The sequence below is a fragment of the Psittacula echo genome (genome assembly GCF_963264785.1).
Source record: "Psittacula echo genome assembly, chromosome: 27".
Classification (NCBI taxonomy): domain Eukaryota; kingdom Metazoa; phylum Chordata; class Aves; order Psittaciformes; family Psittacidae; genus Psittacula; species Psittacula echo.
Window position 1 is genome coordinate 2,088,986 of NC_137762.1, and position 25,857 is coordinate 2,114,842.

At 62.8% G+C, this 25,857-nt stretch overlaps 2 protein-coding genes across 6 annotated transcripts; one reads left to right on the forward strand and one right to left on the reverse strand.

Moving 5' to 3' along the window:
* Nucleotides 1-385: 385 nt before the first annotated feature.
* Nucleotides 386-8,807, reverse strand: CBX5 (chromobox 5). Of its 2 annotated transcripts, none has more exons than XM_080635520.1 (5): nt 8,725-8,807; nt 5,667-5,822; nt 5,062-5,245; nt 761-858; nt 386-666 (listed from the first exon to the last, which is right to left on the reverse strand). In XM_080635520.1, exons 2-5 carry the CDS (start codon nt 5,801-5,803, stop codon nt 516-518), a joined length of 570 nt encoding a protein of 189 aa, XP_080491646.1. In that variant the 5' UTR covers nt 5,804-5,822; nt 8,725-8,807; the 3' UTR covers nt 386-515. The 2 variants fall into 2 exon arrangements, with proteins under 2 accessions (XP_080491646.1, XP_080491647.1); XM_080635521.1 differs by lacking the exon at nt 8,725-8,807 and adding an exon at nt 8,527-8,643.
* Nucleotides 8,808-9,191: 384 nt separating this feature from the next.
* Nucleotides 9,192-20,623, forward strand: HNRNPA1 (heterogeneous nuclear ribonucleoprotein A1). 4 transcript variants are annotated; one of them, XM_080635336.1, is made up of 11 exons: nt 9,192-9,302; nt 10,357-10,473; nt 11,796-11,942; nt 14,208-14,418; nt 15,909-16,001; nt 16,082-16,222; nt 16,431-16,502; nt 16,652-16,846; nt 17,579-17,701; nt 20,144-20,210; nt 20,402-20,623. In XM_080635336.1, exons 1-10 carry the CDS (start codon nt 9,288-9,290, stop codon nt 20,200-20,202), a joined length of 1,173 nt encoding a protein of 390 aa, XP_080491462.1. In that variant the 5' UTR covers nt 9,192-9,287; the 3' UTR covers nt 20,203-20,210; nt 20,402-20,623. The 4 variants fall into 4 exon arrangements, with proteins under 4 accessions (XP_080491462.1, XP_080491463.1, XP_080491464.1 ...); XM_080635337.1 differs by having other exon boundaries at nt 16,130-16,222; XM_080635338.1 differs by lacking the exon at nt 16,431-16,502.
* Nucleotides 20,624-25,857: the final 5,234 nt, after the last annotated feature.

The window sequence follows — 25,857 nt, forward strand, 5'->3', positions numbered from 1 at the left end:
GGGGGGCCCTATTGGGGTATAGGCCTAATACAAGGGGGGGTCCCCATTGGAGTAGAGCCCCTAAGACAAGGGGGGGTCCCCATTGGAGTAGAGCCCCTAAGACAAGGGGGGGTCCCTATTTAACCCCCCATGACCCCTAAAACAAGGGGGGGGGGGGTGTCCTTCTTGTGCCCCCCCCATAACACACCAGCTCCTGAAAAGTGACCGTTTATTGGAAGCCAACAGGAGGCGGGGGGGGGGGGGGGGGACGCACACGCACACACAGAGGGCCCCCCCCAGCTAAAAACACCCAATTTATCAAAACCAGCCCAAAATCACCCCCCCCAAACCCCAGGCCTGTTCCCCCCCCCCCCCCCCTTTATTGGGCTGGGTTGGGGCGGGGGGGGGGGGGAGAGGAAGGATGGAGGGGGGGGGGGTGAGGCCGAAAACACCTCCCCCCCCCCCAATAGGGCGCTATGGGAGGGGCCATTGTATGGGGGGGGTATAGAGGGGGCTATGTACAGGAGGGGGGGGCCTTAGCTCCGGGGGGGGTCCCTCTCTTTGCTGTCGCTGTCCTCGGGGTACGCGTGCCAGGTCAGGCGCTCCTCATAGAAGGCAATGACGATCTGGGGGCACTTGAGGTTCGCCTCCTTGGCCAGCACCAGGTCGGCTTCATCCGTGTCCTTCCTGGGGGGGGGGGACACACAGAGAGAGAGGGGGGGGTGGTTATGGGGGGGTTATGGGGCCCCCCCCACCCCCGTGGGGCTCGCGGTGGCCTCACCACTTCATGAGGAACATGAGGTCCCCGCAGGAGTCCGTGGCCCCGATGATCTTCTCCGGCTCCAGGCCCCGCTCGAAGCCCCGGGCGATGTCGTTGCTCTATGGGGGGGGGAAGGGGGGGTTAAGAGGTGCTCATGGGGGGGTTGGAGGTGATGGAGGGGGGGGATAAGGGCCCAGTGGTGTCGTGGTGGGGGCACTGGGGGCCCATCTCTTGGTCTCCATCCCTGGGTCCTCATCCCCATCTCCGGTCCCCATCCCCATCCTTTGGTCCCCATCCCCATCCTTTGGTCCCCATCCTCATCCTTTGGTCCCCATCCCCATCCTTTGGTCCCCATCCCCATCCTTTGGTCCCCATCCCTTTGTCCCCCCATCCCCATCCTTTGGTCCCCATCCCTTTGTCCCCCCATCCCCATCCTTTGGTCCCCATCCTTTGGTCCCCATCCTCATCCTTTGGTCCCCATCCTCATCCTTTGGTCCCCATCCCCATCCTTTGGTCCCCATCCTCATCCTTTGGTCCCCATCCCTATCCTTTGGTCCCCCTCCCTATCCTTGGGTCCCCATCCTCATCCTTTGGTCCCCTCCCTATCCTTGGGTCCCCATCCTCATCCTTTGGTCCCCATCCCTTTGTCCCCCCATCCTCATCCTTTGGTCCCCATCCCTTTGTCCCCCCATCCTCATCCTTTGGTCCCCATCCCTTTGTCCCCCCATCCTCATCCTTTGGTCCCCTCCCTATCCTTTGGTCCCCATCCTCATCTCTGGGTCCCCATCCGCATCCTTTAGTCCCCATCCGCATCCCTATGTCCCCATCCCTGGTTGCCCATTCCCATCTCTATCCCTATCTCTATGTTCTCATCCCCATCCTCCTCCCCACGTCCCTGTCCCCATCCCTATGTCCCCATCCTCACCCCAAGTCCTGGTCCCCTTCCCCGGGTCCCCATCCCCATCTTCCTGTCCCCATCCTCACCCCTTGGTCCCCATCCCCATCCCTAGGTGCCCATCCTCACCTGTGTCTGTCCATCCCTGCATCCCAAATCCCTGTCTCTGGATCCTCATCCCCGTGTCCCTGTCCCTGGGTGCCCACCCTCCTCCTGTGTCCCTGTCTTTGCATCCCCATCCTCCTCCTGCATCCCTGGATCCCATCCCTGCATCCCCATCCCCATCCCTGCATCCCAATCCTCCTCCTGCATCCCCGGGTCCCATCCCTGCATCCCCATCCCCATCCCTGCATCCCAATCCTCCTCCTGCATCCCTGGGTCCCATCCCTGCATCCCCATCCCCATCCCTGCATCCCAATCCTCCTCCTGCATCCCCGGGTCCCATCCCTGCATCCCCATCCCCATCCCTGCATCCCAATCCTCCTCCTGCATCCCTGGGTCCCATCCCTGCATCCCCATCCCCATCCCTGCATCCCAATCCTCCTCCTGCATCCCTGGGTCCCATCCCTGCATCCCCATCCCTGCATCCCAGTCCTCACCCTTGGGTCCCGATCCTCACCCTGGGTCCTGGTCCCTGTCTCTTGGTCCCCTCCCTCCTCCTGTATCCCTGTCTTTGCATCCCCATCCTCCTCCTGCGTCCCATCCCCATCCCTGGGTCCCATCCCTGCATCCCCATCCCTGCATCCCCGTCCCCATCCCTGCATCCCCCTCCCCATCCCTGCATCCCCCTCCCCATCCCTGCATCCCCGTCCCCATCCCTGCATCCCTGTCCCCATCCCTGCATCCCCATCCCTGCATCCCCGTCCCCATCCCTGCATCCCCGTCCCCATCCCTGCATCCCCATCCCCATCCCTGCATCCCCATCCCCGTCCCTGCATCCCCATCCCCGTCCCTGCATCCCCCTCCCCATCCCTGCATCCCCGTCCCCATCCCTGCATCCCCGTCCCTGCATCCCCATCCCTGCATCCCCATCCCCATCCCTGCATCCCCATCCCCATCCCTGCATCCCCATCCCCGTCCCTGCATCCCCATCCCCATCCCTGCATCCCAATCCTCACCCTGGGTCCTGATCCCTGTCTCTTGGGCCCCATCCTCCTCCTGGCTCCCTGTTCCCACCCCTGCACATCCCCGGTGGGCAGCGGCCGGAGCCAAGGCCACGGGAGCTGCTCCAGTCCCAACTTCCCGATAAGCCCAGCGCCGTTCCCAACAATCCCAGGGTTCCCAGCGGGAATGGGGCAGATAAGGCCCGAGGAAACAATTCCAGGAGCGTGACGTCACCCTGGGAGGCGGCAGCAGGCAAGGATCCATTGGGAATCCAGGGCCGGGGTGCTATGGGGTGAGCTGGGGAGGGGGGGTTCCTCTCCAGAGGCACCCAGTGTGCTCCAGCAAGGGGATATTGGGTCCCGGTCCCCATCCCTGGGTCCTCATCCTCATCCCTGAGTTCCTGTATTCATTCCTGGGTCTCCATCCCCATCCCTATGTCTCAAATCCCTGGCTCTGGATCCCCATCCCCGTGATGGGGATGGCAGTGTCTTATCCCCATCCCTGTTTCTGGATCCCCATCCTGTTCCCTGCATCCCAGTCCCCATCCCTGGGTGCCCATCTCTTGTCCCCCATCCCTGTGTGCCTCTTCCCATCCTTGGGTCCCGTCCGCATCCCTTTCCCTCATTCCCAGCCCTGGGTCCCTGTCTCCTTCTCTAGGTCCCTGTCCCCCATCCCTGTGTGCTTGTCCTCATCCCTGTGTCCCATCCCTATCCCAGTGTCTCTGTCCCCATCCCTGTATCCCTGTTCCTCATTCCGGTATCCCTGTGTCCCATCCTTGTATCCCTGTGTCCCATCCCTGCATCCCTGCTCCCCATCCCTGTATCCCTGTGTCCCATCCCTGTATCCCTGTTCCCCATCCCTGTATCCCTGCGTCCCATCCCTGTATCCCTGTGTCCCATCCCTGCATCCCTGTATCCCATCCCTGTATCCCTGTGTCCCATCCCTGTACCCCTGTATCCCATCCCTGTATCCCTGTGTCCCATCCCTGCATTCCTGCTCCCCATCCCTGTATCCCTGTTCCTCATTCCGGTATCCCTGTGTCCCATCCTTGTATCCCTGTATCCCATCCCTGTATCCCTGTTCCTCATTCCGGTATCCCTGTGTCCCATCCCTGTATCCCTGTGTCCCATCCCTGTATCCCTGTGTCCCATCCCTGTACCCCTGTATCCCATCCCTGTATCCCTGCTCCCCATCCCTGTATCCCTGCTCCCCATCCCTGTATCCCTGTTCCTCATTCCGGTATCCCTGTGTCCCATCCCTGTATCCCTGTTCCTCATCCCTGTATCCCTGCGTCCCATCCCTGTATCCCTGTGTCCCATCCCTGCATCCCTGTATCCCATCCCTGTATCCCTGTGTCCCATCCCTGTATCCCTGTGTCCCATCCCTGTACCCCTGTATCCCATCCCTGTATCCCTGTGTCCCATCCCTGTACCCCTGTATCCCATCCCTGTATCCCTGTGTCCCATCCCTGCATCCCTGCTCCCCATCCCTGTATCCCTGCTCCCCATCCCTGTATCCCTGCGTCCCATCCCTGTATCCCTGTGTCCCATCCCTGCATTCCTGCTCCCCATCCCTGTATCCCATCCCTGTATCCCTGTTCCTCATTCCGGTATCCCTGTGTCCCATCCCTGTACCCCTGTATCCCATCCCTGTATCCCTGCTCCCCATCCCTGTATCCCTGCTCCCCATCCCTGTATCCCTGTTCCTCATTCCGGTATCCCTGTGTCCCATCCCTGTATCCCTGTTCCTCATCCCTGTATCCCTGTTCCCCATCCCTGTATCCCTGTTCCTCATCCCTGTATCCCTGTTCCCCATCCCTGTATCCCTGTTCCTCATCCCTGTATCCCTGTTCCCCATCCCTGTATCCCTGTTCCTCATTCCGGTATCCCTGTGTCCCATCCCTGTATCCCTGTTCCTCATCCCTGTATCCCTGTTCCTCATCCCTGTATCCCTGTTCCCCATCCCTGTATCCCTGTTCCTCATTGCGGTATCCCTCTGTCCCATCCCTGCATCCCTGCTCCCCATCCCTGTATCCCTGTGTCCCATCCCTGTATCCCTGTGTCCCATCCCTGTACCCCTGTATCCCATCCCTGTATCCCTGTGTCCCATCCCTGTACCCCTGTATCCCATCCCTGTATCCCTGTGTCCCATCCCTGTACCCCTGTATCCCATCCCTGTATCCCTGTGTCCCATCCCTGTATCCCTGTGTCCCATCCCTGTATCCCTGCTCCCCATCCCTGTATCCCTGTGTCCCATCCCTGCATCCCTGCTCCCCATCCCTGTATCCCCATCCCCACGAGGGCCCTGGCTGCCCATCCCTCACCTCCCTCTTCTTCTTGGCCTTGACGTCGTCCCCGCCGGCCGCGAGCGCCCCTTTCCTCTTGGCTCCTTCCTTCTCCCGCCCTTTGTTCCCGTCGCCTTCCTTCATCTTCTTGTACTTCCTCATAAACTCCGAGATCAGCTCCGGACAATCCAGGTTCTTCTCCGGCTCCCAAGTGTTGTGTTCCCTGCCACGGACCAGCGGCAGCAGCGGCACCACGGAGCGGGACGAAAGCAGCTTAGATCCAGCTCCGTGGGCAAGCAGCTGGCTCCAACCTGGCCTGCCGGCCATGGAGCATCCAAACCCATCCCGGTGTCCCCCCGGGAAGATCCAACCCAAAGCTCCCGCTCCCTTTGAACCCAGCACCCCTTGTCCCATGGCCCCAGCCCCTCGCCAGCACCGCACCCACTGCAAGCTGCCCTCAACCTCCTCCAGCCCCACTATTCCCACCCGGGCTCCATCCCTTCCCTCGCTCCCTATTGAAGACCCCAGGACGCAGCATCCGGAGCCCACTTGTCCTTGTTCCAAGCACCATTCCCATGGGAACGCTGCGGGTCGGGACGGACCCCGCATTCCCAAAGGCTGCCCTTGGCTCCAACGGGACTCACTCGGAGAAGCCCTTCCACTTGAGCAGGTACTCGGCCTGGCCCTTCACCACGCGCCGGTCCAGCACCTTCTCCACCACATACTCCTCCTCGTCGGCCGAGGACGAGCTGTCTGCTGCCCGCTTGCTCCTCTTGCCCATAGCGCAGCGCCCAAGGGACCTGGGGGGGGGGACACAGAGAGGAGGGTGAAATATGGGACACCCCCCCCCCCATGGTACCCAGGGTATCCTAAAGGCCCATAGGGAAGAGGCGGCGGTGATGGCGATGGGGATGGCCAAAGGGATGGATGAGAAGTGAAGGGGGTTGGGAATGGGGAATGGGGTTTGGGGGGAAAGGCTTGGAAATGAGGGGGGTGGGAATGGGGTTTGGGAGAAAGGCTTGGAAATGAGGGGGGTGGGAATGGGATTTGGGGGGAAAGGCTTGGAAATGAGGGGGGTGGGAATGGGATTTGGGGGGAAAGGCTTGGAAATGAGGGGGGTGGGAATGGGGTTTGGGGGGAAAGGCTTGGAAATGAGGGGGGTGGGAATGGGGAATGGGGTTTGGGGGAAAAGGCTTGGAAATGAGGGGGGTGGGAATGGGATTTGGGGGAAAAGGCTTGGAAATGAGGGGGGTGGGAATGGGGAATGGGGTTTGGGGGAAAAGGCTTGGAAATGAGGGGGGTGGGAATGGGGAATGGGGTTTGGGGGGAAAGGCTTGGAAATGAGGGGGGTGGGAATGGGGTTTGGGGGGAAAGGCTTGGAAATGAGGGGGGTGGGAATGGGATTTGGGGGAAAAGGCTTGGAAATGAGGGGGGTGGGAATGGGATTTGGGGTTTGGGGGAAAAGGCTTGGAAATGAGGGGGGTGGGAATGGGGAATGGGGTTTGGGGGAAAAGGCTTGGAAATGAGGGGGTGGGAATGGGATTTGGGGAAAAAGGCTTGGAAATGAGGGGGGTGGGAATGGGATTTGGGGGGAAAGGCTTGGAAATGAGGGGGGTGGGAATGGGGTTTGGGGAAAAAGGCTTGGAAATGAGGGGGGTGGGAATGGGGAATGGGGTTTGGGGGGAAAGGCTTGGAAATGAGGGGGTGGGAATGGGATTTGGGGAAAAAGGCTTGGAAATGAGGGGGGTGGGAATGGGGAATGGGGTTTGGGGGGAAAGGCTTGGAAATGAGGGGGGTGGGAATGGGGTTTGGGGGGAAAGGCTTGGAAATGAGGGGGGTGGGAATGGGGAATGGGGTTTGGGGGGAAAGGCTTGGAAATGAGGGGGGTGGGAATGGGGAATGGGGTTTGGGGGAAAAGGCTTGGAAATGAGGGGGTGGGAATGGGATTTGGGGAAAAAGGCTTGGAAATGAGGGGGGTGGGAATGGGATTTGGGGGGAAAGGCTTGGAAATGAGGGGGGTTGGGAATGGGATTTGGGGGGAAAGGCTTGGAAATGAGGGGGGTGGGAATGGGGAATGGGATTTGGGGGGAAAGGCTTGGAAATGAGGGGGGTGGGAATGGGGAATGGGGTTTGGGGGGAAAGGCTTGGAAATGAGGGGGGTGGGAATGGGGAATGGGGTTTGGGGGGAAAGGCTTGGAAATGAGGGGGGTGGGAATGGGATTTGGGGTTTGGGGGAAAAGGCTTGGAAATGAGGGGGGTGGGAATGGGGAATGGGGTTTGGGGGAAAAGGCTTGGAAATGAGGGGGTGGGAATGGGATTTGGGGAAAAAGGCTTGGAAATGAGGGGGGTGGGAATGGGATTTGGGGGGAAAGGCTTGGAAATGAGGGGGGTGGGAATGGGGAATGGGATTTGGGGGGAAAGGCTTGGAAATGAGGGGGGTTGGGAATGGGATTTGGGGGGAAAGGCTTGGAAATGAGGGGGGTGGGAATGGGGAATGGGATTTGGGGGGAAAGGCTTGGAAATGAGGGGGGTTGGGAATGGGATTTGGGGGGAAAGGCTTGGAAATGAGGGGGGTGGGAATGGGATTTGGGGGGAAAGGCTTGGAAATGAGGGGGGTGGGAATGGGGAATGGGATTTGGGGGGAAAGGCTTGGAAATGAGGGGGGTTGGGAATGGGGAATGGGGTTTGGGGGGAAAGGCTTGGAAATGAGGGGGGTGGGAATGGGATTTGGGGGGAAAGGCTTGGAAATGAGGGGGGTGGGAATGGGGAATGGGATTTGGGGGGAAAGGCTTGGAAATGAGGGGGGTGGGAATGGGGAATGTGTTTAAAGGGGAGAGTTTTGGGAATAAAAGGGAAGGTTTTGGGTGTAAAAGGGGAAGTTTTGGGCGTAAAAGGGACGTTTTGGGTGGAAAAGGGAGATTTTGGGTGCAAAAGGATACATTTTGGGCGTAAAAGGGCAGGTTTTGGGTGGAAAAGGGCAGCTTTTGGGTATCCAACAGCCGGGTTTGGCCGTAGCGGAGCCCCGGGGGAGTCACGCTCCCAACCTTGGCGGGGGTCCGGGGGGAACAAAAGAGCAGCGGCTTTTCGAGGCGGAAAGCGCCTTTTTGAGGCCAAAAGTGCTATTTTGAGGCAAACCCCGATCGATTTGGGGCTAAAAAGCCCCGGTTCGGTTCAAGCCGTCCCCCCCCACCCCCGGGGCCGGTTCCCGGACCCGGCACCGCACAGCGGGCCCCGGGGGCGGGCCGAAGAGCGCGCCACCTTCCGCCATTGGCCAGCGCCCAGCAGCGCCCGCCCTCTCATTGGCTGACAGCGCCGCCGCTCGTCCCCACCCTGCCGCGCTGCTATTGGCCCGCTCACCCGTCACTCCCCGCTCCGTCCCGCCCCTTCGCCGCTCCCATTGGCTGGTGAACCTGTCCATCCAACCGGTAAGGCCCGCCCCTTCCCACGACCACCCCCCCACCCCCCCCACCGGCGCCCATTCAGCACCGCCGCCAGTACCGGTACCTGGGCGGGAGCGGCTCCGGCGCGGGCCCGTCCGCCGCTCTCTGCCCGCTCGCTGCGAGCCGCCGCCGTTCTGCGCTCCGCCCGCCAAAACCGTCCGCAGCGCGCAGGCGCCGCCGGCCCCGCTCCGCGCATGCGCCCGCCCGCCCCTCCTCGGTTCCACACGCACACACCCCCCCGGTTCCGCCTGACCGGGCCCACCTCCGGCACCGGCGGGCGGCCCCGCCTGCTCCTCCGCCGCCGCCGCTCCCCGCGCCGCGTTCACCGACCTACGCCGGGCCCGCCGCCGGGCCGCGCTGAGCAACGGCCGCGCCTGCCAATCGCAGCCGCCGCGGCGGCGATCTAGCCAATCAGAAGGAGGCGGAGGCGGGACCGTTAGCGAGGGAACCAATCAGAGATGTCTCCAAGCCAGAGCGGGAAAAGCGGCGTAGGGCGGGGCTGTGTCGGCGTCACCCAATCCGCGAAGCGCAGAGGCGGGACTTTCCCTAAATTAACCAATCAGCGGCGAAAGCGCGGGGCGGAGCTCTCTCCCTCCACCAATAACCCCGCGTCTCTCCTCACCCCCACCGCCCAATCAGCAGCGGCGCGGGGGAGTTCCGCGGGCGGCGCCGGCCAATGGGAGCGGGCGGTGGGCGGGCGGCCGGGCGGGGGCGGCGGAGTGAGGCGGCGGCGCTGGGCTCGCTCGGCCCCTTTCTGAGCCGGCGCTTCGCGGAGGGAGCATCGCGGAGCCGCCGCCCCAGCCCGCACCGCCCCGCGCCGCCGCCATGTCCAAGGCCGAGGTACGGGCCCCGCTCCCGCCGCCGCTCCAGTCTCGCCCCGCACCGGCCCCGCCGCCTCCTTCACTCCCCCCCACCTCCGCCCCCCCTCCCGTTTCCCCTTCAACCGCGGCCTACCTCGCGTATTGCGCCTGCGCGCCGCCGCCGCCGACCCCCGCGGCCTCTGCGCAGGCGCCCGCTGGTGGAGGGGGGGCTCTTGGCGCATGCGTGACCCGCGCTTTCTCCCCCCCCTCACATCCCCGCCGCTGATTCCCCCTCTCCCAGCCACGTGCGCGCCTTTGTGCTGCGGGGGGCGATGGCGGCACCGCGCATGCGCGACAGCGGGGTAGGATGGGGGGGAACATGGGACCTATAGGGGAATGGGGGGGTCCTATAGGGCCGGGGGAGCCCCATAGAGGAGGGAGGCAGGTGATGAAGGCCTTAAAATGGGGTCTGGGGGCGTCTGGGGCGTGGGGAGGGCTCAATGGTAGGGATTGAGGGGGCTGAAGGGCTTGGAGAGCCCTAAATATAGGGGTTGGGGGCCCCATGGGTCTGGGTGACCCCAGAAATGAGGACGTGGGGGGGGTTCAGGGTCCTTTTAGGTCCTGGACAGCCCCAGTATGGGGCCAGGAGGGTTTGGGGGTCCTGTCCTGCTGGGCAGCCCCATAGGGTAACAATGGGGGGTGGCTCAGGTCCCTCGAGGGAACAGGCAGCCCCATAGAGAGGGGCTGGGGGCTCACAGGGCCTGCTCTGCCCCATAAGCGGGTGCTGGGGTCCCCTGTGCAGCCCCATGGGGTGGCATTGGGGGTGTCAGTGGGGCTACGTGAACCCAGAGATGGGGGGCTGGGGGTCAGCGGTTCCTTATGGGGCTGGAGACCCCCCAGAGGGCCTTTGGGGGTCCCTTGGAGGCTGAAGGCAGAGATGGGGGGGGGTCCAGTGATGGGGCTCTCGTTGGAGATAGGGGGGCACAAAGCAGCCCCAGATGGGGCGTTTTGGGGGGACTACAAGGGGGGTCCCATGGAGGAGGTTTGGGGGTGTCCCCCCCCCTAGTGACCCCCGTATTTCCCCTTCCCCACAGTCTCCAAAGGAGCCCGAGCAGCTCCGGAAGCTCTTCATTGGCGGCCTCAGCTTCGAAACCACAGACGAGAGCCTGCGCAGCCACTTTGAGCAATGGGGCACCCTGACCGACTGCGTGGTGAGCCCCACAAGTCCCTGCCTCCAAGTCCTCTGTGCCCCCCAGATCCTCTGTGCCCCCCAGATCCTCTGTGCCCCCCAGATCCTCTGTGCCCCCCAAGTCCTCTGTGCCCCCCAGATCCTCTGTGCCCCCCAGATCCTCTGTGCCTCCCAGGTCCTCTGTGCCCCCCAAGTCTTTTGTGCCCCCCAGATCCTCTGTGCCCCCCAAGTCCTCTGTGCCCCCCAGATCCTCTGTGCCCCCCAAGTCTTTTGTGCCCCCCAGATCCTCTGTGCCCCCCAAGTCCTCTGTGCCCCCCAGATCCTCTGTGCCCCCCAGATCCTCTGTGCCCCCCAAGTCCTCTGTGCCCCCCAAGTCCTCTGTGCCCCCCAGGTCCTCTGTGCCCCCCAAGTCCTCTGTGCCCCCCAGGTCCTCTGTGCCCCCCAGATCCTCTGTGCCCCCCAAGTCTTTTGTGCCCCCCAGATCCTCTGTGCCCCCCAAGTCCTCTGTGCCCCCCAGATCCTCTGTGCCCCCCAAGTCTTTTGTGCCCCCCAGATCCTCTGTGCCCCCCAAGTCCTCTGTGCCCCCCAGATCCTCTGTGCCCCCCAGATCCTCTGTGCCCCCCAGGTCCTCTGTGCCCCCCAAGTCTTTTGTGCCCCCCAGATCCTCTGTGCCCCCCAAGTCCTCTGTGCCCCCCAAGTCTTTTGTGCCCCCCAAGTCTTTTGTGCCCCCCAGATCCTCTGTGCCCCCCAAGTCCTCTGTGCCCCCCAGATCCTCTGTGCCCCCCAGATCCTCTGTGCCCCCCAGGTCCTCTGTGCCCCCCAAGTCTTTTGTGCCCCCCAGATCCTCTGTGCCCCCCAAGTCCTCTGTGCCCCCCAGATCCTCTGTGCCCCCCAAGTCTTTTGTGCCCCCCAGATCCTCTGTGCCCCCCAAGTCTTTTGTGCCCCCCAGATCCTCTGTGCCCACCAAGTCCTCTGTGCCCCCCAAGTCTTTTGTGCCCCCCAAGTCCCTTGTGCCCCCCAAGTCCCTTGTGCCCCCCAGGTCCTCTGAGCCCCCCAAGTCCCTTGTGCCCCCCAAGTCCCTTGTGCCCCCCAGGTCCTCTGAGCCCCCCAAGTCCCTTGTGCCCCCCAGGTCCTCTGAGCCCCCCAAGTCCCTTGTGCCCCCCAGGTCCTCTGTGCCCTCCATCACTTTCACTGGGTGTCACCTCTGGGTGCTGTTCATGTGATGCTGAGGAGGGAAGGGACCAGAGGTGATGGGCGGGAGCTGGAGGTGACTGGAAGAAGCCGCATCCCTATGGATGGGGGGGGGTCCAGGCTGTCTCCTGACGTGTGTCCGTGTTCTCCAAGGTGATGAGGGACCCGAACACAAAGCGCTCCCGAGGCTTTGGCTTTGTCACGTACTCCTCGGTGGAAGAGGTGGACGCGGCCATGAACGCCCGGCCCCACAAAGTGGACGGCAGAGTCGTTGAACCAAAGAGAGCCGTGTCCAGAGAGGTGGGGATGGGCCTTGGGGCTGCTCTGCTTGGGGGGCGGGACAGGGGGGTTCCAAGCATCCCAAACGCATCCCCAAAGCAATCCCGGACTGATCCCAAACAGACCCTGCACTGACCCCGGACCCATCCTGAATGCACCCCGAAACCCAATCCCAGCTCATCCCAAACCCATCCCAAACTGATCCCCAAACCCACCCCAATTCCACCCTAAACCCATCCCAAACTGACCTCCAAACTATCCCCAAACCCATCCCCAATCCAACTGGAAATCCACTCCAAATCCATCCTCAAGCCCACCCCCAAACCTACCCTCAAAAGTGCCCTAAATCCCCCTAACCCCATCCCAAATTCCAGCCCCAAACTCACCGTGAGAACCTGGAGGCAACCCCACACACCCTTAAACTCGCTCAAAGCCCTCCTAAACCCTCAATCCCATTCCCAACCCATCCATCCCCAATTCCATCCCCAAGCCAACCTGAAATCCACCCCAAGCCAGCTCCAAACCCATCCTAAGCCCCCCTTTAGGACACCTCCAAACAGCCTGAACCTTCCCCAAATCCATCCCCAAACCCATTCAACAGCCTGAAATCCACCCCAACCCCATCCCAACCAATCCCCAACCCCATCCCAACCAATCCCCAACCCCATCGCAACCCATCTCCGACCCCATCCCAGCCCATCTCCGACCCCATCCCAACCCATCTCCGACCCCATCCCAACCCATCTCCGACCCCATCCCAACCCATCTCCGACCCCATCCCAACCCATCCCCGACCCCATCCCAACCCATCTCCGACCCCATCCCAACCCATCCGCGACCCCATCCCAACCCATCCCCGACCCCATCCCAACCCATCTCCGACCCCATCCCAACCCATCTCCGACCCCATCCCAACCAATCCCCGACCCCATCCCAACCCATCTCCGACCCCATCCCAACCCATCTGCAACCCCATCCCAACCCATCCCCATCCCATCCCAACCCATCCCCATCCCAACCCATCTCCGACCCCATCCCAACCCATCCCCATCCCAACCCATCTCCGACCCCATCCCAACCCATCCCCGACCCCATCCCAACCCATCCCCGACCCCATCCCAACCCATCCGCGACTCCATCCCAACCCATCCGCGACCCCATCCCAACCCATCCCCGACCCCATCCCAACCCATCCCCGACCCCATCCCAACCCATCCCCGACCCCATCCCAACCCATCCCCGACCCCATCCCAACCCATCTCCGACCCCATCCCAACCCATCCCCGACCCCATCCCAACCCATCCCCGACCCCATCCCAACCCATCCCCGACCCCATCCCAACCCATCCGCGACCCCATCCCAACCCATCTCCGACCCCATCCCAACCCATCTCCGACCCCATCCCAACCCATCCCCGACCCCATCCCAACCCATCTCCGACCCCATCCCAACCCATCCCCATCCCAACCCATCTCCGACCCCATCCCAACCCATCTCCGACCCCATCCCAACCCATCTCCAACCCCATCCCAACCCATCCGCGACCCCATCCCAACCCATCCCCGACCCCATCCCAACCCATCCCCGACCCCATCCCAACCCATCCCCGACCCCATCCCAACCCATCCCCGACCCCATCCCAACCCATCTGCGACCCCATCCCAACCCATCTGCGACCCCATCTCCGACCCCATCCCAACCCATCTCCGACCCCATCCCAACCCATCTCCGACCCCATCCCAACCCATCTGCAACCCCATCCCAACCCATCCCCATCCCATCCCAACCCATCCCCATCCCAACCCATCTCGGACCCCATCCCAACCCCATCTCGGACCCCATCCCAACCCCATCTCGGACCCCATCCCATACCTTCTCCGACACCATCCCAAACCATCTCCAACCCCATCCCCAACCATCCCCAACCCCATCCCAAACCATCTCCAAATGCATCCCAACCCTATCTCAACCCATCCCAAACACATCTTAACCCTTTCCCAACCCATCTCCAAACGCATCCCAAATGCATCCCAACCCCATCCCGACCCATCCCCAAGCCCATCCCAAACCATCTCCAAATGCATCCCAACCTGTTTCCAACCCCATCCCAACCCCATCCCAAACCAGCTCCAACCGCAGCCCAACCCCACCCCAAACCCATCCCAGAGCACCTCCAATGCCATCTCCAACCCCCCCAATCCCATCTCCAACCCCATCCCAAATGCATCCCCAACCCCCCCAATCCCTCCCCAACCCCATCCCTAATCCCGCCCCTCTTCCCGCAGGATTCCCAGCGGCCCGGCGCGCACCTGACGGTCAAGAAGATCTTTGTGGGGGGCATCAAGGAGGACACGGAGGAGCATCACTTGCGGGACTACTTTGGCCAATACGGCAAGATCGAGGTCATCGAGATCATGACCGACCGCGGCAGCGGCAAGAAGCGCGGCTTCGCCTTCGTCACCTTCGACGACCACGACTCCGTGGACAAGATCGTCAGTGAGTGCCCCCGGGGGGGGGACACCCCTATTGCATGGTGTGCTTTGCATTGCAATGGGCCTGCAGCTCAGCCGGGTCCAGCCCCGTGCTGCTGGGATGCCTTCCGCTGGAGCAGGATGCTCCAGGAGCCATCCGGGCTGTGCTTGATGGGATGGAGCAGCCCAGCCTCCATTGAGCCCATCCCAGTGTCCCAGCGTCCTCTTATTCCTTATCTCCAACGTGGATCTGCCCTATTCCAGTCTGAACCCATCACCCCTTGTCCCATCGCTCCAGTCCCTGATGCAGATCGATGTCCAGTGTCCTTGTACCCCCTTTCAGTCACTGGAAGCTGCTCTGAGGTCTCCAAGCAGCTTCTCTTCTCCAGCCCCAATGTTCTCAGCCTGGCTCCTATGGGAGCTGCTCCAGCCCCTCCTCATCCTTGTAGCCTCCTCTGGCCTTGCTCCAGCACCTCCATATCCTTGAGGATGCCGTAACCGGATGCAGCATCCAAGTGGGATCTCCCCAGGATGTAGTAGAGGAGGAGAATCCCCTCCCTGAGCCGCTGCGCATGCTCTGGGGGTGCAGCACATGGAGGGGGGTCTGGGCTCAACGTGGGTCATGGGGAGCTTCTCATTGTCCAGCACCCCCAAATCCTTCTCCTCTGGCTGCTTCCACTTCCCAGCCTGGGATCGCCCCATGCACGGGCCTTGTTGAGCTCCTTGTTGTTGACATGGGCAGTTCCCAGTGGATCCAGGGCCCGCTGGATCCCATCCCTCCCCTCCAGGCATCACCACCTGGCTGAGGGAGCTCGATCCCATTGTCCCTGTCACCAACACCCACCCCTGAGGGCCACCGCTTGCCACCGCGTCCCCTCGGACACGGAGCCATTGCCCATTCCCTACCCGCTGGTGTGCATCCATCCCATCCACGTCTCCACTGGAGAACCAGGGATCTGCAGGCTGGTGGCACCAAGGATGCTCAGGGCAGCTCGATGGGGACGGTGCCATCCCCTTATTGCCACAGGGGACACGTGGGTGACCACCAGGTCCAAGGGGGTGAGGTTGGGGTTGACGTGCACGGGGAGCATCCCCACTTGGAGTGAGGTAGCACTGATTGACATCAGTGATGCTGAGCAGCTCATGAGCATCCCTTTGGGGCTGTCCTCACTCCATCCGCCCCATCCCCGTCTCCACTGGAGAACCAGGGATCTGCAGGCTGGTGGCACCAAGGATGCTCAGGGCCACTCAGTGGGGATGATGCCATCCCCTTACTGCCACAGGGGACATGTAGGTGACCGCCGGGTCTGGGTTGGTGAGGTTGGGGTTGATGTGCACGGGGAGCATCCCCACTTAGAGTGAGGTAGCACTGATTGACATCAGTGATGCTCATGAGCATCCCTTTGTGGGGGGGGTGTCCTCGCTCCATCCACCCCATCCCCGCCTCCCGTTTGGGATCAGGGACGTCCCGGGTGCCCTTTTCCCACCTCCTTGCTTGCCCTCTCCCCTCCGCAGTCCAGAAGTACCACACTGTGAACGGGCACAACTGCGAGGTGAGGAAAGCCCTTTCCAAGCAGGAGATGGCCAGCGCCTCGGCCAGCCAGCGAGGTGAGCACCCCCTCAGCCCCCCCGCTGCCCCCCGTCCCCCCCGCAGCCCCTTCACCGCGCTGCCTGCGCTGTTCCTAAAGGCTGTCCCCTGCCTCCTCCTCCTCCTCCTCCTCCTCCTCCTCTCTTAGGCCGCAGCGGCTCCGGGAACTTCGGCGGCGGCCGCGGCGGCGGCTTCGGTGCCAACGACAACTTCAACCGCGGCGGCAACTTCGGGGGCCGTGGTGAGTGCCATGGGGAACCCCCCCCCCCTTCATCATCCCCATCCCTATGGGCACCCCCCGTCCAAAGCACCGCCATGGCTCCGGCTGCCTCCTCCTCCTCGCGCTGCTCCGCACCGGGATGCGGCCCCGCTCCACCGGCACCGGCCCCGAGGTCCCCCCCCGCAGCCCGCGGCAGCGGCGGCCCCACAGGCTCTCTGTTCTTCCCCAGGTGGGTTTGGTGGCGGCCGCGCTGGCGGCTATGGCGGCGGCACGGACGGCTTTAGTGGCGCTCCCAGTGACGGTAAGGCCGGAGCGGGGCGGCTCCGCTCGCCGACCACACCGGACCCAGCAGCAGCAGCAGCAGCAGCACGGAGCAGGGAGCCCGGTGCCCATGGCCCCCCCCCCCGCCACGGCCCCGGCGCTCAGCTCCCTCCCTCTCCTCTCCCCTAGGTTACGGTGGTGGCAGCGGCGGCCCCGGTTACTCCGGTGGTGGCGGCAACCGGGGCTACGGCGGCGGCGGCGGCAGCAGCACCTACGATGGCTACAACAACGGCGGGGGGGGGGGCTTCGGCGGCAGCGGGGGCCGGCGGCCGGCACGGGGCCCTGCGCTGGCCGTCAGGAACGGGCTCTCCGAGGGGGGCACAGGTGAGGGGCGCGTGGGCATGAGGGGGGCTCATTGGGTGCCGCTGGGCTCCCCATTCACCCCAATGGTGCCCTGGGGCTTCCTGTTAAACACCCCCCCCCCCAGGTACCTGGTACCCCAATGGAAGCATTGGGGGGGTCCAGGCTCCCTGTTAAGCCCCCCCCCCATAGGCCTCTGGGTGTCTTGGGCCTCCCAGTTGAACCATTGGGTGCCTCTGGGCTCCCCATTCATCCCAGTGGTGCCCTGGGGCTTCCTGTTAACCCCCCCCTCCAGGTACCTGCTACCCCAATGGAACCATCGGGGGGGTCCAGGCTCCCTGTTAAGCCCCCCCCCCATAGGCCTCTGGGTGTCTTGGGCCTCCCAGTTGAACCATTGGGTGCCTCTGGGCTCCCCATTAACCCCCCCCCCCAGGTACCTGCTACCCCAATGGAACCGCTGGGGGGGTCCAGGCTCCCCATTACCCCCCCCCCCCAGGTACCTGCTACCCCAATGGAACCGCTGGGGGGGTCCAGGCTCCCCATTAACGCCCCCCCCATACCCCTGGGTGCTTTGAGTCTCCCACTTCCCCCCCCGCCCCCCCAGGCTCTGGGCTCCCAATTGAGTCACCCCAAAGCTCTCTGTGCCCCCCCCCATTGAACCCCATTGTGACCCCCGCCTTGCCATTAACTCCCTTCACCCCCCCCGCCCCCCCCCGGGGGCCTGCTCCTTCCTCACGCTGAGCCTCTCTCCCGCAGGCAGTAACTTTGGCGGGGGGGGCAGCTACAATGACTTTGGCAGTTACAACAACCAGGCCTCCAACTTCGGCCCCATGAAGGGCGGCAACTTCGGGGGCAGGAGCTCGGGGCCCTACGGCGGAGGTGAGGCCCCCATTGCCCCCCTTTGTGTCCCCCATTGCCTCCCTTTGTGTCCCCCATTGCCCCCCTTTGTGTCCCCCATTGCCCCCCTTTGTGTCCCCCTTTGCCCCCCTTTGTGTCCCCCATTGCCCCCCTTTGAGTCCCCCATTGCCCCCCTTTGTGTCCCCCATTGCCCCCCTTTGAGTCCCCCATTGCCCCCCTTTGTGTCCCCCATTGCCCCCCTTTGTGTCCCCCATTGCCTCCCTTTGTGTCCCCCATTGCCCCCCTTTGTGTCCCCCATTGCCCCCCTTTGAGTCCCCCATTGCCCCCCTTTGTGTCCCCCATTGCCTCCCTTTGTGTCCCCCATTGCCTCCGTTTGAGTCCCCCATTGCCCCCCTTTGTGTCCCCCATTGCCTCCCCTTTGTGTCCCCCATTACCCCCCTTTGTGTCCCCCATTGCCTCCCTTTGAGTCCCCCATTGCCCCCCTTTGTGTCCCCCATTGCCCCCCTTTGTGTCCCCCATTGCCCCCCTTTGAGTCCCCCATTGCCTCCCTTTGTGTCCCCCATTGCCCCCCTTTGTGTCCCCCATTGCCTCCCTTTGTGTCCCCCATTGCCCCCCTTTGTGTCCCCCATTGCCTCCCTTTGAGTCCCCCATTGCCCCCCTTTGTGTCCCCCATTGCCTCCCTTTGTGTCCCCCATTGCCCCCCTTTGAGTCCCCCATTGCCCCCCTTTGTGTCCCCCATTGCCCCCCTTTGTGTCCCCCATTGCCCCTCTTTGAGTCCCCCATTGCCCCCCTTTGAGTCCCCCATTGCCCCCCTTTGAGTCCCCCATTGCCTCCCTTTGTGTCCCCCATTGCCCCCCTTTGTGTCCCCCATTGCCCCCCTTTGAGTCCCCCATTACCTCCCTTTGTGTCCCCCATTGCCCCCCTTTGTGTCCCCCTTTGCCCCCCTTTGAGTCCCCCATTGCCCCCCTTTGTGTCCCCCATTGCCTCCCTTTGAGTCCCCCATTGCCCCCCTTTGAGTCCCCCATTACCTCCCTTTGTGTCCCCCATTGCCCCCCTTTGTGTCCCCCATTGCCTCCCTTTGTGTCCCCCATTGCCCCCCTTTGTGTCCCCCATTGCCTCCCTTTGAGTCCCCCATTGCCCCCCTTTGAGTCCCCCATTACCTCCCTTTGTGTCCCCCATTGCCCCCCTTTGTGTCCCCCTTTGCCCCCCTTTGAGTCCCCCTTTGCCCCCCTTTGTGTCCCCCATTGCCTCCCTTTGAGTCCCCCATTGCCCCCCTTTGTGTCCCCCATTGCCCCCCTTTGTGTCCCCCATTGCCCCCCTTTGAGTCCCCCATTGCCTCCCTTTGAGTCCCCCATTGCCCCCCTTTGAGTCCCCCATTGCCTCCCTTTGAGTCCCCCATTGCCCCCCTTTGAGTCCCCCATTGCCTCCCTTTGTGTCCCCCATTGCCCCCCTTTGTGTCCCCCATTGCCCCCCTTTGTGTCCCCCATTGCCTCCCTTTGTGTCCCCCATTGCCTCCCTTTGTGTCCCCCATTGCCCCCCTTTGTGTCCCCCATTGCCTCCCTTTGTGTCCCCCATTGCCCCCCTTTGAGTCCCCCATTGCCCCCCTTTGTGTCCCCCATTGCCTCCCTTTGTGTCCCCCATTGCCCCCCTTTGAGTCCCCCATTGCCCCCCTTTGTGTCCCCCATTGCCCCCCTTTGTGTCTCCCATTGCCTCCCTTTGTGTCCCCCATTGCCCCCCTTTGAGTCCCCCATTGCCCCCCTTTGTGTCCCCCATTGCCCCCCTTTGAGTCCCCCATTGCCCCCCTTTGTGTCCCCCATTGCCCCCCTTTGTGTCCCCCATTGCCCCCCTTTGAGTCCCCCATTGCCCCCCTTTGAGTCCCCCATTGCCTCCCTTTGTGTCCCCCATTGCCCCCCTTTGAGTCCCCCATTGCCTCCCTTTGTGTCCCCCATTGCCCCTCTTTGAGTCCCCCATTGCCCCCCTTTGAGTCCCCCATTGCCTCCCTTTGTGTCCCCCATTGCCTCCCTTTGTGTCCCCCATTGCCCCCCTTTGAGTCCCCCATTGCCCCCCTTTGAGTCCCCCATTGCCCCCCTTTGTGTCCCCCATTGCCCCCCTTTGTGTCCCCCATTGCCCCCCTTTGTGTCCCCCATTGCCCCCCTTTGAGTCCCCCATTGCCTCCCTTTGTGTCCCCCATTGCCCCCCTTTGTGTCCCCCATTGCCCCCCTTTGTGTCCCCCATTGCCCCCCTTTGTGTCCCCCATTGCCTCCCTTTGAGGCCCCCATTGCCCCCCTTTGAGGCCCCCATTGCCCCCCTTTGAGGCCCCCATTGCCCCCCTTTGTGTCCCCCATTGCCCCCCTTTGAGTCCCCCTTTGCCCCCCCTTTGCCCCCCCTTTCCCCCCCCTTTGCCCCCCTTTCCCCCCCCTTTCCCCCCCTTTGCCCCCCCTTTGACCCTGTCCCCCTCCCCAGGCGGTTACGGGAGCTCGAGCGGCGGCGGCAGCTACGGCGGCGGCGGGCGGAGGTTTTAACCCCCCAGGTGAGGAGCTTGGCCCCTTCCAAGCGGGAGTTTTCCCATCTTCCAATGGACGCCCCGGGCTGAAACCCGCCAGGAAACCAAGGCAAACGAGCAGGAAACCACTGAACCCCCCCCGGAGCAGCCCCCGGCAGCGGCAGCATCCAACCGGATCCCTTAGGAAATCCTAACTTCCCTTCACTGTCCTCCAACAGGACCCAACCTTAGCGGGAGAGCCGAGGCACAAGGGACAGGGAAGCCGCAGGTCACCCCCATGGGGCTCCCCCCCCCCCCTCCGCCACCACCACCAAGGCAGTTGAAAACGGGGGGGGCCCCCCCACATCGCTGCCTCTCGAAGCCACCCCAATGTCCTCCGTTGTGTCCTTGCGCCCCAGGACTGTGTTTGTGACTCATTGTACACCAGGTTCTTTTAGAAAGGGGTCGTTTTTGGGGGGGGGTGGGGGGGGGTGGGGGGGTGGTGTTAAATGAAGGGGGGGGGGGGGCGATATTCCCGTCTTGGGGAATCATTCCGGTGAGAGCCCCCCCCCCCCCCCCCCCCCGTGCAATGCCCTGGAGGGGGTTGGTTTTAGTTGCGCCCGCGCTGTCGCTCGCTGTGGAAGCACCTCCAGACGCTGAATAAATGTCGGGGTTTTTTTTTGGTTTTTTTTTTAAGGATTTTCCTCAGTTTTAACCAATTTGGCTTTAACTTCAAGGGGGGGGGGGAGCGTTAATCCCCCCCCCCCCCCCCCCTTTAATATGAATCCGATTGGGGGGCACTTCAGCACCCGACGCATCAGCTTTAAGCTCATCTTTGAGCCCCCTCACACGCTCGCTCCCAGCCCTGTTTTGCCCTTTATAAATCCCATATCCCCCCCCCCAAATATATTCCCCCCCCCCCAGTCCATGCCCCATTGACCCCAAGGTGTCCCCCTATAGCTTTGTTATCCCCCTATAGCCTTATATCCCCCCCCCCCCCCAGCATCACAGAGCAGGGATGCTCAAGGTAAGAGCATCTCCTGTATCCCCATCGCCCCCCAACCAATGGGGCCCCCCCCCTCGCTGTCACTAAGTGGTCCCTTTGCCTTTATAGGTGACAGCAGAGGAGGGAGAGGAGTCCCCACTGGTGGTGGAGGTGAGGGGGGGGGACAAGGGACTTGGGGACACCCCCAGGGCCACCACCCGCCCCCCCCCACTCCATCCTGGTGGTACCCAGGAGGGGGCAATAAATGGAGGGGGATGATGGAAGCGTGGCTGCTCCCTGGGGAAGGAGATGGGGATGGGGACAGGGGTGGAGCAGCCATGGAGGGGATGGAGATGGGGATGGGGACAAGGATGGGATGGGGATGGAGAGGATAAGGATGGAGGGGACAGGGATAGGATGGGGATGGAGAGGATAAGGGTGGAGGGGACAGGGATAGGATGGGGATGGAGGGGACAGGGATAGGATGGGGATGGAGAGGATAAGGGTGGAGGGGACAGGGATAGGATGGGGATGGAGAGGGTAAGGGTGGAGGGGACAGGGATAGGATGGGGATGGAGAGGATAAGGATGGAGGGGACAGGGATAGGATGGGGATGGAGAGGATAAGGATGGAGGGGACAGGGATAGGATGGGGATGGAGAGGATAAGGATGGAGGGGACAGAAGGTGGCTGAGGGGTTGGGGATGGAGATGGGGACCAAAGTGACTCTGGGACAGGAAAAGGATGGGGATGGAGGCGACAGGAACAGATCCGGAGGGGATGGAGTTGGGTAAGAGGGGACAGGACAGGGATGGGGACAGGACACAGGGCAACGGTGAGGGTCTGCAGGGGTGCAGTGGGGGTCCCATGGGGTGGGGGGCACAATGGGGGTCTCAATGGCACAGGGATGCTCATGGGGTGCCCATGGGGCTCCGGGGGGGTGAGCGCTGCGGTCGGCGGGGGGGCAGCAGGACCCTGCAGCGCTGGGGGCGTGGCCACAAGGAAGGGGCCGGGCTTTATGTGATTGGCCGCGGCCAAGCACAGTGTCTGGGTGACGCCAGCACCTCCTTGGCTCTGATTGGCTGCGGGTGGCGTCTGGCTCCGCCCCAATCGCCCCGCCCCTCTGGGTGTCCTCCCCGGGGTCCTAAAGCGCCACTCCTGCTGCAGCCGCGGGGCAGCCCCATTGCACACACGTGATCCCCCATTGCACACACGTGTTCTCCCCATTGCACACACGTGATCCCCCATTGCACACACGTGTTCTCCCCATTGCACACGTGATCCCCATTGCGCACGCGTGATCCCCATTGCACACACGTGTTCTCCATTGCACACACGTGATCCCCATTGCACACACGTGTTCTCCATTGCACACATGTGATCTCCATTGCACACACGTGTTCTCCCCATTGCACACACGTGTTCTCCCCATTGCACACGTGATCACCATTGCACACACGTGTTCTCCCCATTGCACAGACGTGATCTCCATTGCACACACGTGATCCCCATTGCACACACGTGTTCTCCCCATTGCAAGACGTGATCTCCATTGCACACACGTGATCCCCACTGCACATGCGTGTGCCCCCATTGCCCCCCCCATGACCCCGCGTTCCCTCCTGGCTCCGCCCACCAGGGGGAGGTCGCGTTCCGCCGGGGGCGTGGCCAAGCACCGACCGGGCGCGTCTTAAACTTCCGGTCATGTGACCGGAGATCGGGCCAATCAGCGCGCGCAGCCGGCAAAGCGGTTACGTCAGCGCTTCCCTGGTCTCTATGGCAACTGCACCGCCCTCCCCCTCTTCCGGGAGCGCCGCGCGGCGGTGACGTAGAGGCCGCGCCACCAATCAGCGGCCGCCTCGGGGAGGGCGGGAAGAGCCGGCCCGTCCCCCGCGCGGAGGCGCGCAGCGATTGGTCTGCTCTGGAAGCCGTTGGCCCAATCAGCGCTGCGGGGAGGGGCTCGGCGGCTTGATTGGCAGGCGGGCAGCCAATGAGCTGCGAGGGCTCTTCCGGCTCCACGTCGGCAGCGGCGAGCGCAAAATGGAGGCGCTGATCCTGGTACGGGCGAGGGGGGAGCGGGGCCGGGGGGGCAATGGGGGGCAATGGGGGGCAATAGGCTAAAGGGGGGGCAGTAATGGGGCAATGGGGGTGGGTAGAGGGGCAATGGGGGGGCAGGGGGGTAGATGGGGGGGCAGTGGCGATGAATGGAGCGCAATGGGGTAGCCACAGGGTAAACGGGGGGCAATGAGAGGGTAATGGGGGTGAAGAGGGGGGTAATGGGGTAAAGAGGGGGCAATGGGGGGCAATGAGGACCCAAAGGGGTAAATGGGGGCAATGGGGCGCCCATGGGGGGGCACTGGGTGGAAGTGGGGGGCAGGAGGGTTATAAGGGGTTGCTATGGGGTAAAGGGGGAGCAATGGGGACAAGGGGGGGTCAATGGCAGGGTGCTGTTGGGGGTACATGGGAGTCAAGGGGGACTCAAGGGGGGTCGGTTCCAGGGCAGCCACAGCTCAGGGGGGGCTCTCGCTTCCCTTGGGGTGCCCTTGTCCTGCCTGTGGGGTGCCGGTCCCTGCTGGGGGCCCCTGACACCCATTGGCACCCATTGACACCCACTGACACCCACTGACACCCATTAACACCCATTGACACCCGGTGACACCCATTGACACCCATTGTCACCCACTGATACCCATTCACACCCACTCGCACCCATTGACACCCATTAGCACCCATTGGCACCCATTAACACCCATTGACACCCATTGGCACCCATTGATACCCATTGGCACCCATTGGCACCCATTGGTACCCATTGGCACCCATTGATACCCATTGGCGCCCATTGACACCCATTGGCACCCATTGGCACCCATTGGCGCCCATTGGCACCCATTGATACCCATTGGCACCCATTGGTACCCATTGGCGCCCATTGGCACCCATTGGCGCCCATTGGCACCCATTGGTACCCATTGGCACCCATTGGTACCCATTGGCGCCCATTGACACCCATTGGCACCCATTGGTACCCATTGGCACCCATTGATACCCATTGGTACCCATTGGCACCCATTGGCAACCATTGGCACCCATTGATACCCATTGGCACCCATTGACACCCATTGGCACCCATTGACACTCATTGGTACCCATTGGCACCCATTGACACCCATTGACACCCATTGGCACCCATTGACACTCATTGGTACCCATTGGCACCCATTGGCACCCATTGGCACCCATTGATACCCATTGGCACCCATTGGCACCCATTGATACCCATTGGCACCCATTGACACTCATTGGTACCCATTGGCACCCATTGGCACCCATTGGCACCCATTGATACCCATTGGCACCCATTGGCACCCATTGATACCCATTGGCACCCATTGGCACCCACTGGCACCCATTGGTGTCCCTCGGCGGCGGTGCCCGGGGCGAGGTTCTGTCCTACACTCGGCTGTGGCTCAGGGCAGTCAGTGCATCACAGAACTTGGTCCTGGGCGCTGAGCAGCAGCACAGGGAGCAGGATGGGACCGGGATGGGATCGGGAAGGGATCGGGATGGGACCGGGATGGGATCGGGATGGGATCAGGAAGGGACCGGGATGGGATCAGGAAGGGACCGGGATGGGATCAGGAAGGGGATCAGGAAGGGATCAGGATGGGACCGGGATGGGACCGGGATGGGATCAGGAAGGGATCGGGATGGGATCAGGATGGGATCAGGAAGGGATCAGGATGGGACCGGGATGGGACCGGGATGGGATCAGGAAGGGATCGGGATGGGACCGGGATGGGATCAGGAAGGGACCGGGATGGGATCAGGATGGGATCAGGATGGGATCAGGAAGGGACCGGGATGGGATCAGGATGGGACCGGGATGGGATCGGGATGGGATCAGGATGGGATCAGGATGGGATCGGGATGGGACCGGGATGGGATCAGGAAGGGACCGGGATGGGATCAGGATGGGACCGGGATGGGATCAGGATGGGATCAGGATGGGATCGGGATGGGATCGGGATGGGATCAGGATGGGATCAGGAAGGGATCGGGATGGGACCGGGATGGGATCAGGATGGGATCAGGATGGGACCGGGATGGGATCAGGAAGGGACCGGGATGGGATCAGGATGGGATCGGGATGGGATCAGGATGGGATCGGGATGGGACCGGTTTGGGATCAGGATGGGATCAGGATGGGATCGGGATGGGACCGGGATGGGATCAGGATGGGACCGGGATGGGATCAGGATGGGATCAGGAAGGGATCAAGCTGGGATCAGGATGGGATCAGGCTGGGATCCGGATGGGATCAGGATGGGATCAGGCTGGGATCAGGATGGGATCCGGATGGGATCAGGCTGGGATCAGGAAGGGATCAGGATGGGATCAGGAAGGGATCAGGAAGGGATCAGGATGGGATCAGGAAGGGATCAGGCTGGGATCAGGAAGGGATCAGGATGGGATCAGGAAGGGATCAGGAAGGGATCAGGCTGGGATCAGGAAGGGATCAGGAAGGGATCAGGATGGGATCAGGATGGGATCCGGATGGGATCAGGAAGGGATCAGGATGGGATCCGGATGGGATCAGGAAGGGATCAGGAAGGGATCAGGATGGGACCGGGATGGGATCAGGAAGGGATCCGGATGGGATCAGGATGGGATCAGGATGGGACCGGGATGGGATCAGGATGGGATCCGG